This window comes from Impatiens glandulifera, chromosome 7 (assembly GCF_907164915.1).
Source record: "Impatiens glandulifera chromosome 7, dImpGla2.1, whole genome shotgun sequence".
Classification (NCBI taxonomy): Eukaryota; Viridiplantae; Streptophyta; class Magnoliopsida; order Ericales; family Balsaminaceae; genus Impatiens; species Impatiens glandulifera.
Window position 1 is genome coordinate 36,310,894 of NC_061868.1, and position 18,228 is coordinate 36,329,121.

An 18,228-nucleotide genomic window follows, 5' to 3' on the forward strand; every position below is an offset into this window, starting at 1 on the left:
AAGCACGTAGGAATTTTCCATGAAATTTTTGGAGTTGTAGAATTATGTTTTTGACACCGCCAAGTTAGGTGTTTTTTCAAACGTATCCCAAAAATTCTGAAATTTTTTGTGGTGGTCAAGAATATTTTTAAGAGCATGCATAAATTTGCTTTGTGATTTTTACAGTTGAAGAACTTGAGTTATGATATCAAAGAATTTCCCAAACAAGTCCTATAAAACGTCAATTTTTATTTATTTATTTTAGTTAAGAATAATATTCTTGACCACTTTGTATGTTTTATATTTTTCTAAAATGATTTAGAGGTTCAAATTAATTGAAGAAGCCGTTTGGTGAAAGAATGAACCAAACTGGTCTTAAGGATGTTAAAATAATTTGAAATTGGGACTTTGAGGTCAAAATTGAATGAAAATGAAGTCCATAGGCTCACTTGAATGTGGTAAGAAGGTTTGAGAACTTGAGAATTTTAATTTTAATTAAAATCGAAAATTTGAGGTAGAAATTGGACTACGAAAGAGTTTAAGAGTCCAAATTGGCGGTGTACCACCATTCCGCAAGGAGAATCCATTTATCATACTTATGCAGGCGTTGTCCTATCATACAACGCAGATATGTCCCAAGGTAGGTTCATTCGAAGTTATCCCTCTGGGAAGTGCTCCATTCCCTACACGTGTATCATTATGTTTAACCCTTAATCCAAGTAAAAAGTAACTATAATTTGTATTCTTCTTCGGTTAAACTCATGTAAAGGTAAATATATTTTTTTACCTCGCCTATGCTTCTTCTTCTTCAGCTAACCCTCAGTCTATTGCTGCTCCCGTTCGCCGCTACTCTAGAATCGACTTCGTCTTCAGTTAACCTGTCTCCTGTCTGTTGCTGCACCAGAAGCGGGATTCAGGATTCTTCGTTGCTGCAATAGAATCGTCGTCCGTTTCCGGTCGTCTTCGAATCACCGCTAGATGATGATCAATATAGAGCTCATATGTACGTATCATCTCTTAATACTGTTTTTTAGTTAACTAATTTCCTAATTTATCAAACAATTTAATGTTATTGTCTGTTTTAAGGATTTTTATTTTTATGGGCATATCCGTTGAAGGAATATAAATACAGATAGGATCTCAACAAAGTGAAAGGTATGTTTATCTTTGTTTATCCTTGAATGTCTTAATGAATGAGTTTTATCTCCTTATGATGAAGCTTTTAGGGGAATTTCATATCTGATTTGTAAAAAATTGAATTAGATTTGATTTACAACTTGTTTATTATGTGATTGAATTTTTTCATTTTAAGTTCTTATGTTTTAATTTTTTGTATGATTTCAGAAAATCAATTGATTTCTTGATTTAAAATGGAAGATAACTTAGTGTCACTTGAAAAGTTGGAGAGACATTATAGTCAAGAAGCCTCAAATTTATCCATGCCATACAATATTGAAGGAAAAACTGAGAACTCTGTTGTTGATGTCTTGAAGAGTAAACTATTAGTGGGTACGATTGTGAGTAATCTTGAAGATGTTTATTTATTATATTGTTAATATGCACATGCCAAATGATTTAGTGTGAGAAAGGGTGATCAAAGATGTTTTCCTCATACTAACGAGCTTCAATCAAAGGAATTTAATTGTTCATGTCAAGGGTTGAAAGACGAAAAAAGGTCTAGTAATAAAGTTACAGTTTATCAAAAACTGGTCACTAGAACTAACTGCAAATCCAAATTGAAAATTACAAGGGAGAAAGAGGGTGAATGGAAGGTGAATAGATTTTTTATGGAGCATAACCATGAGATATTTGCACCTGATCAAATTCATTTGTTAAGATCAGCACACAATATATCATATGCAAAAAAGTCACTCACTGCTAAAGCAAAAGGAGTTACAAATGCAAATATTACACTGACATTGAGATATTAAAAGCAAAAAAGGAAAAGGAAAAGGAAAAGGAAAGGGAAAATCTCAAATTTCAAGTAAGTTTTCATTTTCATAACTTTATTCATGTACTCATCATATAGTTAATCTACCATTAATTTTGTAATTTTCTTTGATTTGTTAGGTGCAAAAAGAACAAAAAAAAGAAGAGTTAAAATTCACAAGATGCCGCAAACACACATGAAATGAATTATATATCATCACAACAACACTCAAATTCCACTTTATTGCAATATATGTCGACACCTCCTCAATTTATATCTCCATATGGACACAATTATCATTTCAATATGGTAACTAATTTTTTATAATTTTCAATTTTAATGATGAATTTGGGCACAATCAAAATTTATATTTATTTATTTTTTATTTTAAATGCAGCTTGGCGGTCCTCATTTTGGGAGTTTTCATCCATCACAATTTTTGAGGTCTTCATATCACTTTGGGGGTTCTCATTCATCACAAATAAGAAATGTTGTAAAAAAATTAAACTTATTTAAATATGAGTATTTTTTTTAATGTTTAAGGGCACAATCCTGATAACTGAAGAAGCGTATTAGTATTATTCTTAGTGCTCTCTAAAATTGTGTGAGGTATTTATAGTTTGATTACTATTACCTTCTATTTAAATTACTATCATCAACAATATCTTTTTTTTTAATATGTGTTACTTTAGGATTTGCATACCTATCAGCTAAAATTTATAAACATGTTATTCTACTTTTGCAGCTAGATTTTTGTGTAGCTATGAAACAAAATTATGAACTTGTCATATTTCTATTATATTTATGTCATATTTGTGTAGTTGGATTTGTAATACTTGTTATATTTATGTAGCTGGATTTGTAATACTTGTCATATTTATGTAGCAAAAATTATGAACTTGTCATAGTTTGGGTTTTCCTAGCATTTTTCTCATTTGATCATGTTAATAGTGATGATGGTTCTTTTATTATTACCAGTTATTAAATGATCAAAACTTATATAGTTTCTAAAATTTATACTACAAAACATCTCATTTCTGAAAATGCTCAATTCATTAAATGTAGAGAGTGCTGCTAAACAAAAAAGATGAATGCAAAAATATGAAAAATTAAAAACCAGTGCTGTTAAACAAAAAGAACCTGTAACTATTAATTAATAGCTCGTATCCACTACATTACATATATAAATAATATACACACAAAGTCCTCTATAGCAAAACATAACTCTCTTCACATTCTCCTTAAGGGTCGGTAGATGCCGAATTCCTGACACACCGTTTGGCAGTTGTGAACCACCCTTGGTCCCATTCTCATGGATCTCTGGTTCAGTATAAAATCTGGCTCCACTAAATGTGCATAATAGGCTGGAATGGCAACAATTTATTTATTTATGTAAACAATATTCCATCTATAAACAAACATTGCAAGAAAATCAGATAGAAATCAAGATCTTACCAACTGATTATGCCCTATACAAACATTATTCCATCTAAATGTGCATTTGAGATCTCAATTTATATATTTATGTAAGCATTATTCAAAATAAGTAACAACTAAATCAACAAATTAACAAATGGTCTATGTAATAACAATCTAGAACATTAGATACATCTTCAGTAAGAAATCAATTGATTTTCTGAAATCATACAAAAATTTAAAACATAAAAACTTAAAATGAAAAAAATTAATCACATAATAAACAACCTATAAATCAAATCTAATTCAATTTTTTACAAATCAGATATGAAATTCCCCTAAAAGCTTCATCACAAGGAGATAAAACTCATTCATTAAGACATTCAAAGATAAATAGAGATAAATATACCTTTCACTTTGTTGAGATCCTATCTACATCTATATTCTTTCAACGGAAATGCCCATAAAAATAGAAATCCCTAAAACAAGACAATAATATTAAATTGTTTGATAGATTAGGAAACTAGTTAATTAAAAAACATCATTAAGAGATGATACGTACATATGAGTTCTATATTGATCATCATCTAGCGGTGATTCGAAGACGATCGACAACGGACGACGATTCTATTGCAGCAACGAAGAATCCCGAATCCCGCTTCTGGTGCAGCGATAGACGATAGACAGGTTAACTGAAGACGAAGTCGATTCTAGAGCAGCGGCGAACGGGAGCAGTAGCAGACGGAGAGTTAGCTGAAGAAGAAGAAGTATAGGCGAGGCTAAAAGTTGATATTTACCTTTACTAAGTTTAACTGAAGAAGAAGATAAATTATAGTTACTTTTTACTTGGGTTAATGGTTAAACATAATGATACACGTGTTAGCTAATAAATGGAATGGGGGCACTGCCTAGAGGGTTAACATCGAATGAACCCCAAGGTAATGGTTGACGACTTTCGTTTTCCCGTTAGATTGTGGGTAGTAAGCTAAAAAAAGGGCTTGGTGCACACCTTACATTTTGAGGAACTCCCGCTAGAACATGCTGATAATTTTTTTGTCTCGGTCACTTATTATTGATAACGGCATTCCATGGAGTTTGAAGACGTTGTCCAAAATACTTCTGCAATATTTTTAGCCGTGAAAGGGTGGTGTAAGCACACGAAGTGTGCCATTTTGGATAAGCGATCAACCACCACAAAAATCACAGTTCCCCCGACTTTAGGTAAATGTTCTATGAAATCCATAAATATTGATTCCTATAATTTATTAGGAATATGGAGTTGTTGTAGAAGACCCTTTGGAGCCTACGTTATTCCTTTATTTTTTGACATACATCGTATGACTAGATATATTCCTTAATGTCTCGTGCTATTCCTGCCCAATAATATACAAGCTATAATTTTTTTTATAAGTGACAAGCATACCTGAGTGACCACCAGTAGGCTAGAAATTAGAATGCATTGCAACAATGAGTATCGTTCGAAATTCAGGATCATAGCCCACCACCAGCTTACCATTTTTCCTCAATGTTCCATCTATGAAGGTAAAATCCTTATGAACTTCCTCACTTTCCTTGATTTCTTAGATAATTTTAATTAGATTACGATTAGTGGCCCATGTTTGGTTAATCCTCTAGATGACCGGTGAGTGGTAAGTGAAATACCAGCACCTTGCACTTCATAACCCCTTCTAGACAAAACATTCGCTACTACATTATCTTTGCCACATTTGAATTGTACTGTAAAATCATAACTAACTAGTTTGTAGAGCCACTTTTCTTGAATGAGTGTTTGTACTCTTTGTTCTAGTAGATATTTGAGTGATTAATGATATGTCTTAAATATGAATGATTTATATCGCATGTAGGGTATCCATTTCTCGACATCAAATGTGAGGGCTAACAACTCCTTTCATAAGTTGAAGAAATGCTATTATCACTTGGTAGGGTTTTGATTATAAATGTAATGGGTCACTTTTCCTGCATTAGTGTTGCTCCGATTTTACTTTCACTAGCATTTATTTCAACTAAAAATGGAATAACAAAGTCATGTAATGCTAGAATAGGAGGAGATGTCACAATTGTTTAAGGTGTTCAAAAGTCATCCCTACTTCTTTAGTCCAATTAAAATTCCTCTTTTTTAGTAAAACTGTTAATAAGTTTATATCTACCCATATTTTCGAATGCATCGACGATAATATCCCGTAGACCCAAGAATCCTCTAAGTTGATTGATCGTCGTAGGAGGTGGCCACATTTCCATAGCTTTCAACTTTCCAAGGTCAGCTGTTACTCCCTCCTTACTTATGATATGTCCCAAATAGGCTATCTAGATACATTTAAACTCACATTTCCCTTAGTTGAGAAACAGAGTGTGGTTTCTTAGAATCTCTAGATTTGAGTAACATGCATCGTGTGATCTTCCCAGTGCGACTATATACCAAAATATCATAAAAGAATACCAATAAGAACTTCCTCAAAAATAGTTTATGTATAGAGTTAATTAGACCTGAAAGGTGGATGGGGCATTAGTTAACCCGAAGGGCATTACCAAGAATTCATACAACCATTTATGTGTGTGGAATGTTGTCTTGTGGCATTTGATTGTTTTCATAGGAATTTGATGATAGCCCAAACAGAAGTCGATTTTGATAAAAAAAATTAGAACCATGAAGTTCTTTTAGCAACTCTTCGATGATGGGAATAGGGAATTTGTCATTGACTGTAGTTGTATTTAGTTGGCGATAGTGTACACACCTCCAAGATAAGTCTTTCTTTCTTACTAGGACAAATGGTGCAACAAATGCACCATGACTGTGTTGAATGAATCATTTTCCCAATATTTAATCCACAATGGTCTCAATTTCTACTTTTTGTAATGTAGGATAACGATATAATCTTAAACATATTTGTTCCATACATACTTTTAAAGGAATTTGGTGATCATAGTTTCGGCTAGTGGAAGTTCAGTGAGTTTCTAAAATAGGTCTTCAAACGAAGCCAAAATTCTAGTCAAGCCTTTGGGGACCTCATGAAAACTCACAGCAGCAGTCGCGAAGAATTATTCTCATTCATCGGGTGAGTTCCTTACTTGTACTAATGCTGCCATATTTCATTTATAAAGTAATTTAGGCAATCTATTACCCTCCATTATGTTGATCTTTGTACAGAGAGTTCCTTGTTTGTACTAATTCCTAGGATTTGAAAGTTTTCGATCCAGACATGGCATGGAGAGATATAGAAGGTTCTTCATAGTTTGGCATGTACATATATAAGAGTGTTCATATTAGTGGTTTCAGGTATGTTCTTACACTCCCTAGTTTCATTCACTAGTATCATAAACAAATTTTATTTAAACCTATGATTTGAATCGTATTTTTCATCACAAGTATAACATAGACCTTTCTTCCTTCTATCATCAAGGACTTTGGGATCCATCTACTGCATATACCTCTGTTTGGGATTCGTGTTGAAAGGGGAGGAGTAAGAGGAGTTAGGTTGATGTGGTTTGAGATGATTAGACAAGGTAGATTTCGGGTATGAGGGTGTGGGTAAGATTGGTGAACTCGAGTTGTATAAGTAACCAATACTCATAAGGGATTTGTAAGTGTATTCTTGAATCTTAGCTACTTTCATAACATCGTTTAGTGAATGTGGTTGCAACAACCGTACTGAGTTAGCAATCTCTTCTCTAATACCACTTAAATAACAGTCAAGTACATATTCATCAGTTATGTGTATAAGTTTATGAGAAATAACCATGTACCTTAGATTGTAATCTTGAACAATTTTGGTTTGTTACAGATTCATTAGTTGCCTAATCGAGATATCAAAAATCGATAGACCAAATTACTTAAGTAGCGACTTCTTGAGATTTATCCCTGTTAACGCTACTATTTAATTATGGTCTACAGAAAAGATCTGTATCAAGTTCGAGCATCTCCGAGAAATGAATAGGAGTGATATGTACCTTAGATGCATATGTGGTACGATCGACCCTAAATAATTGTTCTACATATATAATTCAACTTTCAACGTCCACTCCATCGAACTTAGGGAAGTCCACTTATGTCAGCCTCGTTAATGGTACATATTGTCGTTCTCTATATTGACCTACTCTTGACGTTTCTACCGATTCTTTAGGGTGGTCTAGACCTTCTCGCTTGGTTAATACATGTAACTATTCTTTAATCGACCCAAGTTTAGTTTCAATCCATTTCGTACCTCCTCAAGAGTCTGTGCCACCGAGTCTACGGATATACGCAAGGAGTCATTTTCTACTTGATGTCTGGTTTTGACCATTGTTAGAAACAGTGACTCTGATACCAATTAATACAATAATGAGAAAAAGATGAGAAGAGAAGATGATGCTTCACCGAAGAAGATGAAGTGAGCTTGATTTTTTTATAGAAGGAAGATGAGAGAAAAGAAGGAGCTACTCTCCTTTAACATTCAATATACCAATTATGTGAGAAATCTATCTGAGTATATCGTGCTTAGAAGATTCTCAATCAATTCTATTACAAACAAATTATTGATGTGGCCTAACAAACCAATGATCAATTTACAGAAAGATAAAAGGTACAGGGATAAAAATGCAGAAAGGGAAAAACTAAAATTAGGGGTGAGCAAACGGGTAAACCCAACCCGTATTACCCAACCCATATTCAACCCAAATTAAATTTACCCAACCCATAATTCAACCCATATTATTTACTAATATGGGTTGGGTATGGGTTGGGTTGAGTATGGGTTGGGTAACCCAAATTATTTTATTTTTATTTTTTTTATTTAACATGTATTTGACTCATTTAACACATTTTTATTCGTTTAACACGTTTTTTGACATTTTTAATACATTTTTCACACGTTTAACACGTTTTGACACGTTTAACACGTTTTTGGCACATTTAACACATTTTTGACACGTTGAACATGTTTTTCATGTTTTTGGCATGTTTAACACGTTTTTAACACGTTTTGACACGTTTGACACGTTTTGACACGTTTGACACGTTTTTGACACGTTTGACACGTTTTTGACACATTTGACACGTTTTCGACACGATTAACATATTTTAACACATTTTTGGCACGTTTAACACGTTTTGACACGTTTAACATGTTTTTCACATTTTTAACACGTTTTACACGTTTTTCACGTTTTTGGCACGTTTTGACACGTTTAACACGTTTTTGGCACGTTTTGACATGTTTAACACGTTTTCCACGTTTTGAGACGTATAATACGTTTTTGACACATTTTTCACGTTTTTGACACGTTTAATACGTTTTCGACACGTTTAATACGTTTTTCACACATTCAACACGTTTAACACATTTGACACGTTCGACACTATTTTCATGTTTTGACATATTTAACACGTTTTTAACATGTTTAACACATTTTTCACGATTACGACACATTTTGACACATTTTTCACGTTTTTGGCACGTTTAACACGTTTTGACATGTTTAACATGTTTCTCACGTTTTTCACATTATTAACACGTTTAACACGTTTGTAACATGTTTAACACGTTTGTAACATGTTTAACATGTTTTCACACGTTTTTCACGTTTTTGGCACGTTTAACACGTTTTGACAAATATTCCACGTTTTTGGCACGTTTAACACGTTTTCCTCATTTTGGCACATTTTGATACGTTTAACATGTTTTGACATGTTTAACATGTTTTTCACATTTTTGACACGTTTAATACATTTTCACACGTTTAATGTCAAACGTGTGAAAAACATATTAAACGTGTCAAAAATGCCAAAAACGTGTTAAACGTGACAAAAACGTGTTAATGTGCAAAAAAATATGTTAAACATGATAAAAATATGTTAAATGTGTAAAACGTGTTAAAATGTCAAAAACGTGTTAAACGTGCCAAAAACGTGAAAACGTGTTAATAATGTTACAAACGTATTAAACATGTTAAGAACATGTTAAACGTGTGAAAAACGTGAAAAACATGTCAAAAACATATTAAACGTACCAAAATGTGAAAAACATGTTAATGTGTGAAAAACGTGTCAAATATGTCAAAAACGTGTTTAACATGCCAAAAACGTGAAAAATATATTAAATGTGTGAAACACGTGTTAAACGTGTGAAAAACGTGTTAAACATATCACAAACGTGTTAAAATGTTAAAAACGTGTTAAACGTGCCAAAAACGTAAAAATCGTGTTAAACTTATCAAAAACGTGTTAACGTGTTATTTATGTTAAAAACGTGTTAAACGTGCTAAAAACGTAAAAAGAACGTACTTAATTTGTCAAAAACGCGTTAAACGTATTAAACATGTTAAAAACGTGTTAAACGTGACAAAAACGTGTTATTAGTATGAAAACGTGTAAAACATGTCAAAAACTTGGTAAACGTGCCAAAAACGTAAAAACGTGTTAAACGTGTGAAATACATGTTTTAAATGTGAAAACGTGATATAAATATTAAAAACGTGTTAAACGTGTGAAAAATGTGTTAAACATATCAAAAACGTGTTAAAATGTCAAAAACATGTTAAACGTGCCAAAAACGTGAAAATCGTGTTAAACTTATCAAAAACGTGTTAAATATGTTTAAAACGTGTTAAACGTGCCAAAAACGTGAAAATCGTGTTAAACTTATAAAAACGTGTTAACGTGTTACATATGTTAAAAACGTGTTAAACGTGCCAAAAACGTAAAAGAAACGTGTTAAACTTGTCAAAAACGCGTTTAACGTACTTAAAATGTCAAAAACGTGTTCAACGTGACAAAAACGTGAAAAACGTGTTATTAGTGTGAAAATGTGTTAAACATGTCAAAAACGTGAAAACGTGTCAAAAATGTGAAAACGTGTCAAAACGTGAAAACGTGTCAAAACGTGAAAACGTGTTAAAATGTGAAAACGTGTGAAAAACGTGTTAAACGTATGAAAAACGTATTAAACGTGTGAAAAACGTGTTAAATGTGTGAAAAACGTGTTAAACGTGTGAAAAACGTGTTAAACGTGTGAAAAATATGTTATAAGTGAAACGTGTTAAAAATATTAAAAACGTGTTAGATGTGTGCAAACCGTGTTAAACGTATGAAAAATATGTTAAACATGTCAAAAACGTGTTTAACTTAAAGTTGGAAGATGATTAGTTTATATTGGATTAATAATAGAGAATTAAACTAAATTTATATAATTTGGGTAATTTGGGTAACCCTAACCCAACCCAAATTAAACTCAACTCATACTCAACCCAACCCATATTCAACCCAACCCATATTAACCAACCCAAATTAATATTTTGGGTTTGGGTTAGGGTTGGGTTTGGGTAAACCCATATTATGCTCACCCCTAACTAAAATAAACAAGTGCTTATTTAAAAAGAAAAAAAAAAGATAAAAAGAGATAAGTTGCTTACTTGATCCAACAGCTTCCTAGGTTCCACGTGTATCATTAACATCCGTTTAATCTTCTTAATTTTATTTTGTAATAGATTATTAGAACTATCCAATTGACCACAACTAGCCTAAAATAGTTATTCATTAATTTTAAAATCCAAGAGCTTGAGGAGTTTTATGAATTTGGTGAAAACTTAACCAAATCTCTTGAGATTCATTGGAAAATGTTACTAACATCTTTTAGAGTTTGTTAGAAACTTATTGTGTTCTATTCATTACAAAGTGTAAATTATATATACAAGATTATAATATTGAGATCCACTAATCTAGCCACTAATCTAGAGATCTCTAATATATTAATTAGGCCAACTACTATTAGTTCATTACATTTATTACACCCCTACAATCGAAGTAGATGGATGATGTATGCTGAGATTGGATTAAAATTCTGTAAACAGAACTCTCAGAAACCCCTTCGTGAAGATATTCGCAAGTTAAAAACGAGTTGGGACATGAAGAACTCGAGTCTGACCGCGTGAGACATTCTCATGAACAAAATGTGAATGTCCATCTCAATATCGAGAAATAAACATAATATATATGGCACATAGAACTTAACACATTAGACGTACGTATATCACTATGAATAATGTCAAACGATAATAAAGAAATCGAAGTAGAAGCATTAAACGGAAAACGAACATGTTTTTCCAATAAACACGAATGACAAATATGATAAACATGTTTATTACAATAAATTAATTTATTTAATCTAAGAGATTCAAAACTAGAGTTGTCAAGATGACTCAGGCGACTATTTCACAAGGATGGCGACAAAGCAACAAAAATAGAAGACGACACCTGACTCCTAATTGTGATCGAATATAGATTCTCCCTAATTGTAATAAAGAAATCGATAATAAAGAAATCGAAGTAGAAGCCTTAAACGGAAAACGAACATGTTTTTCCAATAAACACGAATGACAAATATGAGAAACATGTTTATTACAATAAATTAATTTATTTAATTTAAGAGATTCAAAACTAGAGTTGTCAAGATGACTTAGGCGACTATTTCACAAGGATGGCGACAAAGCAACAAAAATAGAAGACGACACCTGACTCCTAATTGTGATCGAATATAGATTCTCCCTACTATCACATCTCATTAGACGCGTCCCTGTCCAAAAATCCTTAATAGAAAACCCAAAAGGATCAAACTCAACAGACACAAAATTATCCGTAGTGAATTTACAAACAAAATCTAGATTTTTAACAAGAGTAGGAGTATGGAGAACATTATTCAAGGTAAGTTTATGATTCAATGAAGAAATAATGTCCAATACCCGAAACTGGAATCGTATCATGTTTAATGCTTGAATTAAAATAAGATGAGAGAGTACCTTATTGATATGTCATGTAGGATGTTGCACTAGTTTCCATATACCATGTCGGATCAGGAGACGTAATAAAAAGGATATATATGGTTGCTTCATTGTTCGTCGGAGTTGGTGGAGACTAAGCCATGTATTCTTACGGACGCGGGTCAAGGAGACCCGACTGCTGTTGTGGCATTGACGGACGAGAGCTGAAAGGAGGTATATTTCATTGAGCCTGTAAGAATAAAGAGAGATTGTATTAGAATGTTATATTGAATTATATAAGTTATGTCTATTATATAGACATTACATTGAGTTTATAAGTAAATTAATAATATAATATAATATACTAATGATATTATCACAATTTATATAATATTGTGATAATATCTTATATATATTTTATCTTATATTCTAACATCCATCCTCAAACTCAAGATGGAAAATACTTGAACAATTTGAGGTTGAAGACGAGATATTGAAATGTTGATGGTGTATTCTTCAAACTTCATAAAGTCTTAAGCTCCATCCAGTAACAGGCTGACAGTGTGTTGACTAATAAACCAGTGAAGAGGTAGAATCTCATTGGCATTAAATGTTGTGGTGAAACAACAACCGAATAAACTCCGAAGTTACTCGCGAGTCTCGAAATCCATCCAACAACGGGATGGAAGTGTGTTGTATTAAAAAACTAGCAAAAAAGGTAGAATCCCATGAGAATAGAATGTTGAGTGAAACAACACCTGTAAAACACATTCTAACGAGAGAATGTCGGTGTTTTGACTAAATAACTAGTAAAAGAGCACATATGATTGGATTTACACCAATAAAAATATGGCATTAACTACTGGGATAAAGCAACAACTGAAAACAAATTTAGAGAATACGATTTCCAAAGAAAGTAAGAACATCAACATAATTATTTGAAAAAAAAATATTAAGAGAATTATTTGAAAGAAAAATATATTATTAAAAAAATATAATAATAATAATGATTAGAGCCCTCGATCAATGGCTAAGGTAACCATTGATGGAGACAGCAGAAGACTAAATTTGTGTTCAATGACAAAATGTTGGCTTTGATACCATGTAAGAATAAAGAGAGATTGTATTATAATGTTATATTGAATTACATAAGTTATGTCTATTATATAGACATTATATTGAGTTTATAAGGAAACTAACAATATAATATAATATACTAATGATATTATAACAATTTATATAATATTGTGATGATATCTTATATATATTTTATCTTATATTCTAACAGAGTCGTTGGATACGAGCATGGAGGAGAAGCCCATGGCCATTGCCAAGACTATGATGGTGGGCCTGAATGACCATCCCATTGTTGCGGCCAAAGAGAATGAGACTAACTTTAGACTTGTTACTGAGACTGCCCCGATCAACTCCATTACGAGAGCCCTTCTTCTTTTGTTTCTATCGAGATCCTCACGATGAAATACATTCTGACCCATTTGTTCCAAACGCGTCGGAGACAAAAACTACACCCAACGTCGGTGCCGAACCAAAGGCCACCTGCTTCGCCAAGCTAGATTCCTCTAAAATCAAGATGGATCACGCTTGGTAGAATTGAGGCAAAGGATCACTATGTCGGAGTAACGTCGCCACCCCGTTGTACGCCTCCGCTAGGCCCGCGACCAACTGTAATATGAGGCGGTCGTTCAAGACTAGGCTACTAACGTCCTGCAAATGACCAGTCGGGACTTTGAGATGTTGACAATAAGTCGAGACCCCAAGAAAATCCTTCATGATGGTGGTGGAAAACTCTTGCTTGAGGGAAACTGCACAAGAATGACAATTATCTTGAAAATCCCACGTAGCCGTGTCCAGGCTTGCTCGACTATAGAGTCTAGTTCTAAGATTGTGTGAAGGAGATCCTATGAGATTGTTGCATAGATCTACTAAAGGACAGTGACATCGAGAGTTAACCATATATCTTTCTCTTCATCCGTCGATGGAGGTAGTATTATAGGGACCGATGGGATGATATGATGAATGACCTGATGAGAACGGGCATTGATCTTGAACAACTCTGCCCATGTCGTGTATTGAACGTTTTTTAACTCAAGAACAATAGAGACGTGATTCTTGATGTTGGAGACGATAATGACCAAGTGAGATCCTTGTTTGTTACTCGTCATCGGAAAAGAAAAGTGATTGAAGAGAAGATAAACAGAAGATGAATTGTTGGGGACGACGTAAAATAGTGATTGAAGATAATATATTAGAAAATGGACGATTAAGGGCGCGACGGAAGAGAGAAAAACCATAGGTTCTAATACCATGCATGAATACAATTTGTTGTTCTATTCAATCCAAAGTGTAAACTATATATATACACGATTATAACATTGAGATCCACTAATCTAGCCACTAATCTAAAGATCTCCAATATATTAATTAGACCAATCATATAAAGAAAACCCAAGATAACTATTAGTTTATTACTTTTATTATCTTTTTCAAAACGATATTAGTGTCCCTTTTATCGTTAGCCTTCTTCAAACAAATGACTAAAGCAGTTGAATTTAAGACAAAAAAATTTTAATGGTGGGTCTCTCCTTAACTTGAAACTTATCATTTGAGTAATTCACACTGCCTATAGGCAAGGGAGGAGCCAAGTACAAGCCGGCCCGGGCTGTAGTCCGGGTAGCCCCAAACAGACTATATGTATTTAATCAATAACGACGGTATATTACCGTCGTTATTGATTATTTCCCGTCGCTAAAAGGTATTGGCGACAAAACTAGTCCGGATAAATTTTTTTAATAAAAAATTAGTCCGGATAGGTTTCAAATCCTGGCTCCGCCCCTACCGGAAAATGAATACCATATTTTTATATTTTGGCTTTTGAATCATCACATCTAAGTCAATTATAAGCAAAATTAAATTTTTCTTCATTTTGCCTTGTCCGTTTTTACTTGTACTTGTCAACGAGGAGCTTAAGTGAGGAAGACGAAGCCGCATTCGGAGTTCCTTCAGACGCACGATGAGAGTTTCCGTTCGGGCTTCCGTGTCTGGGTCCGGTTGCCTGTTGAGCACCTGGGTCTGGTTCGTGCGTGTGCGTGGATCAGGTCTTTTTTCAATAACTTTTTAGTTGATAGAAGACATTATAAGTTAGTCAAAGGGTTTTTAACTTTTCAGTATTTACCCTCACATTTTTTTAATATTAACAAAAAAAAACATTAAATTTATTTACATAATAGTTAACATAAAGTTCTATTTTTACTTATAAAACAAATAATGAAACTAGAATAATAGAATGAATCTCAAATTACTCATGATTAGAATATTTGTATTATGTACTTAAAACTAGCCCTAATTTATTTGGGAAATTTGATGAGATTGGAAGATATTCCTTAATTGCAAAAAGTGTCAATCCTTAACCAAAAAAAAAAAAAAGCGCTAGTGACATTTTATTTTTTTTGGACGAAAATACCCCGTTGCGAAACGCCGGCATTCACGAGACGCAACCGGCAATCGTGAGACGAAAAAAAAAATCGTCTCGCTAATGCCGATTGCGTCTCGCGATAGAGACAATTTCGTAAATAAAATATAAAAGTGTCATCAGTTTATGTTTTTTTTTTTCTATATGAATGGATCAAAAAGTCAAAAAAAAACTAATCTAGACCATCTAATCAAATTTCTCATTTATTTAACCATGGATACACAAAATATTATAAATGATTATAATTGTTTGATTGTTGTATGTAAATAATAAAATGAATTTCTAAAAATAAAATAAAAGACAATTAATTCCTTTAGAAAGAGATAGCAAAATCTGTCGGTGATTAACTCAAGACTTTCTTTCTCTCTCTCTTTGTCAAATCCGGCAACCCTTTCGTCCGAATCTTCGCCGTTATATGTGTACATTGTTCTTTCTCAAATAATATATATTATTTCTTCCCAATCGCCGCGCAAGGTAACCCTTTTATTCCCATTTTTCAGATCCATTTTCCATTAAGAATTGATCAATTTGCGTGTGTGTAAGAAACCAATTAGGGTTTTGGAATATTCGCCTTGATTACCGCGGGATTTGCTTCCTTTTGAGGTACGATCATAGATTAATCTGCCTCAGATTTATTTACTATTCTGCATTACTGAGATCTTAGCGAATTGCTTGAGAATTCTCGTTAAATATGGCGGAGTTGAATCCTAGAACTAGTTCTGTTAGTGAAGGATTCGATAAGGTGGATGAGAATTCAGAAATTCGAAATCTTGAGTTGGAATCATTAAACCCAGTAGTAGTAGTAGGCCGATCCGAACATCTACTACATTCAATGGATGCATTAGATATTTTGAGAGAAACAGTTCGAATTCTCCGGTTCAATTCGATTGGTTTCATGAGTATCATGGCATTGTTCATATGCCCTGTATCTGCTGTTATATTATCAGAATTTTTAGTCGATCGATCCAAAGTAAAGAACTTGAGTATAAGTTTGTTCACGCTTGCTAAAACCAGTGGACTTCCCACTAGTCTTTTCATCCAACAGACTTGCCAAAAGTTAGCAGTGATGATTATATCTTGGGTAGCTTGTTTTCCTCTTAACATCACAGTATCTCTATTATCAAAAGCAGCTGTTGTTTATTCAGTTGACTGCACTTATTCGAGAAAGAAATTCGACTGGTCAATGTTTTACTCGACAATCTCCAATCTCTGGAAAACAATCCTTTCGACGTATATATGGACATGTATGGTGATCTCCGGCTGCCTTGTTTCGTTCATCGTACTATTTCTAGCTGCAGGAACTTCTTTATCAGTTGCAGGGTTTGGTTCGGGTTTCATTATTTTTGTTGCATTGGTGATGGGGATTGTATTCTGTATAGTTTTGGCGATGGCTATAGTAATTTGCAGCATGGCCATTGTTGTATCTGTGTTGGAGGAGGAGGTTTCAGGTTCTCAGGCATTGATTGAATCTAGAAGGGTGATTGAAGGTAAGATTAGAGTGGGTGTTTCGTTATTTTTGATATCGACGATTGGAATGTTGTTGATTGAATGGTTGTTTGATCATAGAGTGAAGACGGTTAGCTATGGAGATGGTTCTTCTAGAATATGGGAAGGGCCACTTCTGGTATTGATGTACTCGTTTGTGTTGCTTATTGATTATATGAATTGGGCTGTTTTTTACTTTTGTTGTAAGTCACCATCGTCGTTGAATGGCGGGGAGATTGGGTTAGAAGAGGTGGATGAGATTTAGGGATAGAAAATATAAAGTGGAAAGGGTTGTCAATGATCATGGGTCATGTTTGTTTGAGAGGAAAAGGAGGAAATGTTACACCATTTGTTTACTTTTGAGAGTGAAATATAGAGAATTTGTGTCTTATATCTTTCTTTCCATTGTTATTGATTCATAAATATTATGAATTTGGTTTTTTGAATTGTCTTCTTCTATCATGTTACTTTTTCTTTCTACATGTAACTATTATTAACCACTCAGCTAGATTGGAATATTATGAAGTGCAATTCACATATCAAATACTAACAGCAGGAGGTCGAAGCTCTCGCTTTCAAAAAAATATTCTTCACACCGCAGTTTTCAAGTTCAAGTTGAAGCTTTGGCTTTCAAACTCGGTTGGGACGAAACATATCTTCTTCATATATGAGTCCATTACCTGTATCAGACTCTTCATAACACGATTTTTCAATTTCAAACAAATCATGAAGGAAAGGCATCTGAAATTCTCAACACATGCAGGCATTCCCATCTTGTTCCACTTAGGGAATTCTTTTTATACCCTATTCTTTATTTCGAAGATGTGTTGGGAACGGAGGACATCAATACTATCCCTCATTGACCTGAAATCGCCTCAAACTAGACAATTTAGATAAAAAAAAAAAAAACTGCGGAAATGATTAAAATTGTCATCCTAACTTACAAGAGAATATCAAATATATAGTAAAATTGAACAAGAAAATAAAAATGACAACACTTGCTCCATAATGAGGTGTGACCACCAATTAGACATTGTTTGCTTATATTAATAGAAGTAACACACCACTATTAATACAAACAAAATGTTTAATAATTTACAGAGTTACCACCTTGTTTCTCTCCTTCCCTTTAATTATTCTGTAACAAGCAGATAGAAAAAGGTGCCTCAACTATCATACT

At 33.4% G+C, this 18,228-nt stretch overlaps 2 protein-coding genes across 2 annotated transcripts; one reads left to right on the plus strand and one right to left on the minus strand.

The window, feature by feature from the left end:
- Positions 1–13,669: 13,669 nt before the first annotated feature.
- On the minus strand, positions 13,670–14,047 carry LOC124909820. Its single transcript, XM_047450454.1, has one exon. The coding sequence runs from the start codon at positions 14,045–14,047 to the stop codon at positions 13,670–13,672; it is 378 nt and encodes a 125-aa protein (XP_047306410.1).
- A 1,848-nt stretch (positions 14,048–15,895) lies between these two features.
- LOC124945269 lies at positions 15,896–17,494 on the plus strand. The gene has a single exon (XM_047485669.1). The coding sequence runs from the start codon at positions 16,255–16,257 to the stop codon at positions 17,311–17,313; it is 1,059 nt and encodes a 352-aa protein (XP_047341625.1). The 5' UTR covers positions 15,896–16,254; the 3' UTR covers positions 17,314–17,494.
- Positions 17,495–18,228: the final 734 nt, after the last annotated feature.

What these genes read in the sequence shown, in the direction of transcription:
- LOC124909820 (XM_047450454.1), bottom strand. Translation starts at nt 14,047, where the DNA reads ATGGTTAACTCTCGATGTCACTGTCCTTTAGTAGATCTATGCAACAAT.
- LOC124945269 (XM_047485669.1), top strand. Translation starts at nt 16,255, where the DNA reads ATGGCGGAGTTGAATCCTAGAACTAGTTCTGTTAGTGAAGGATTCGAT.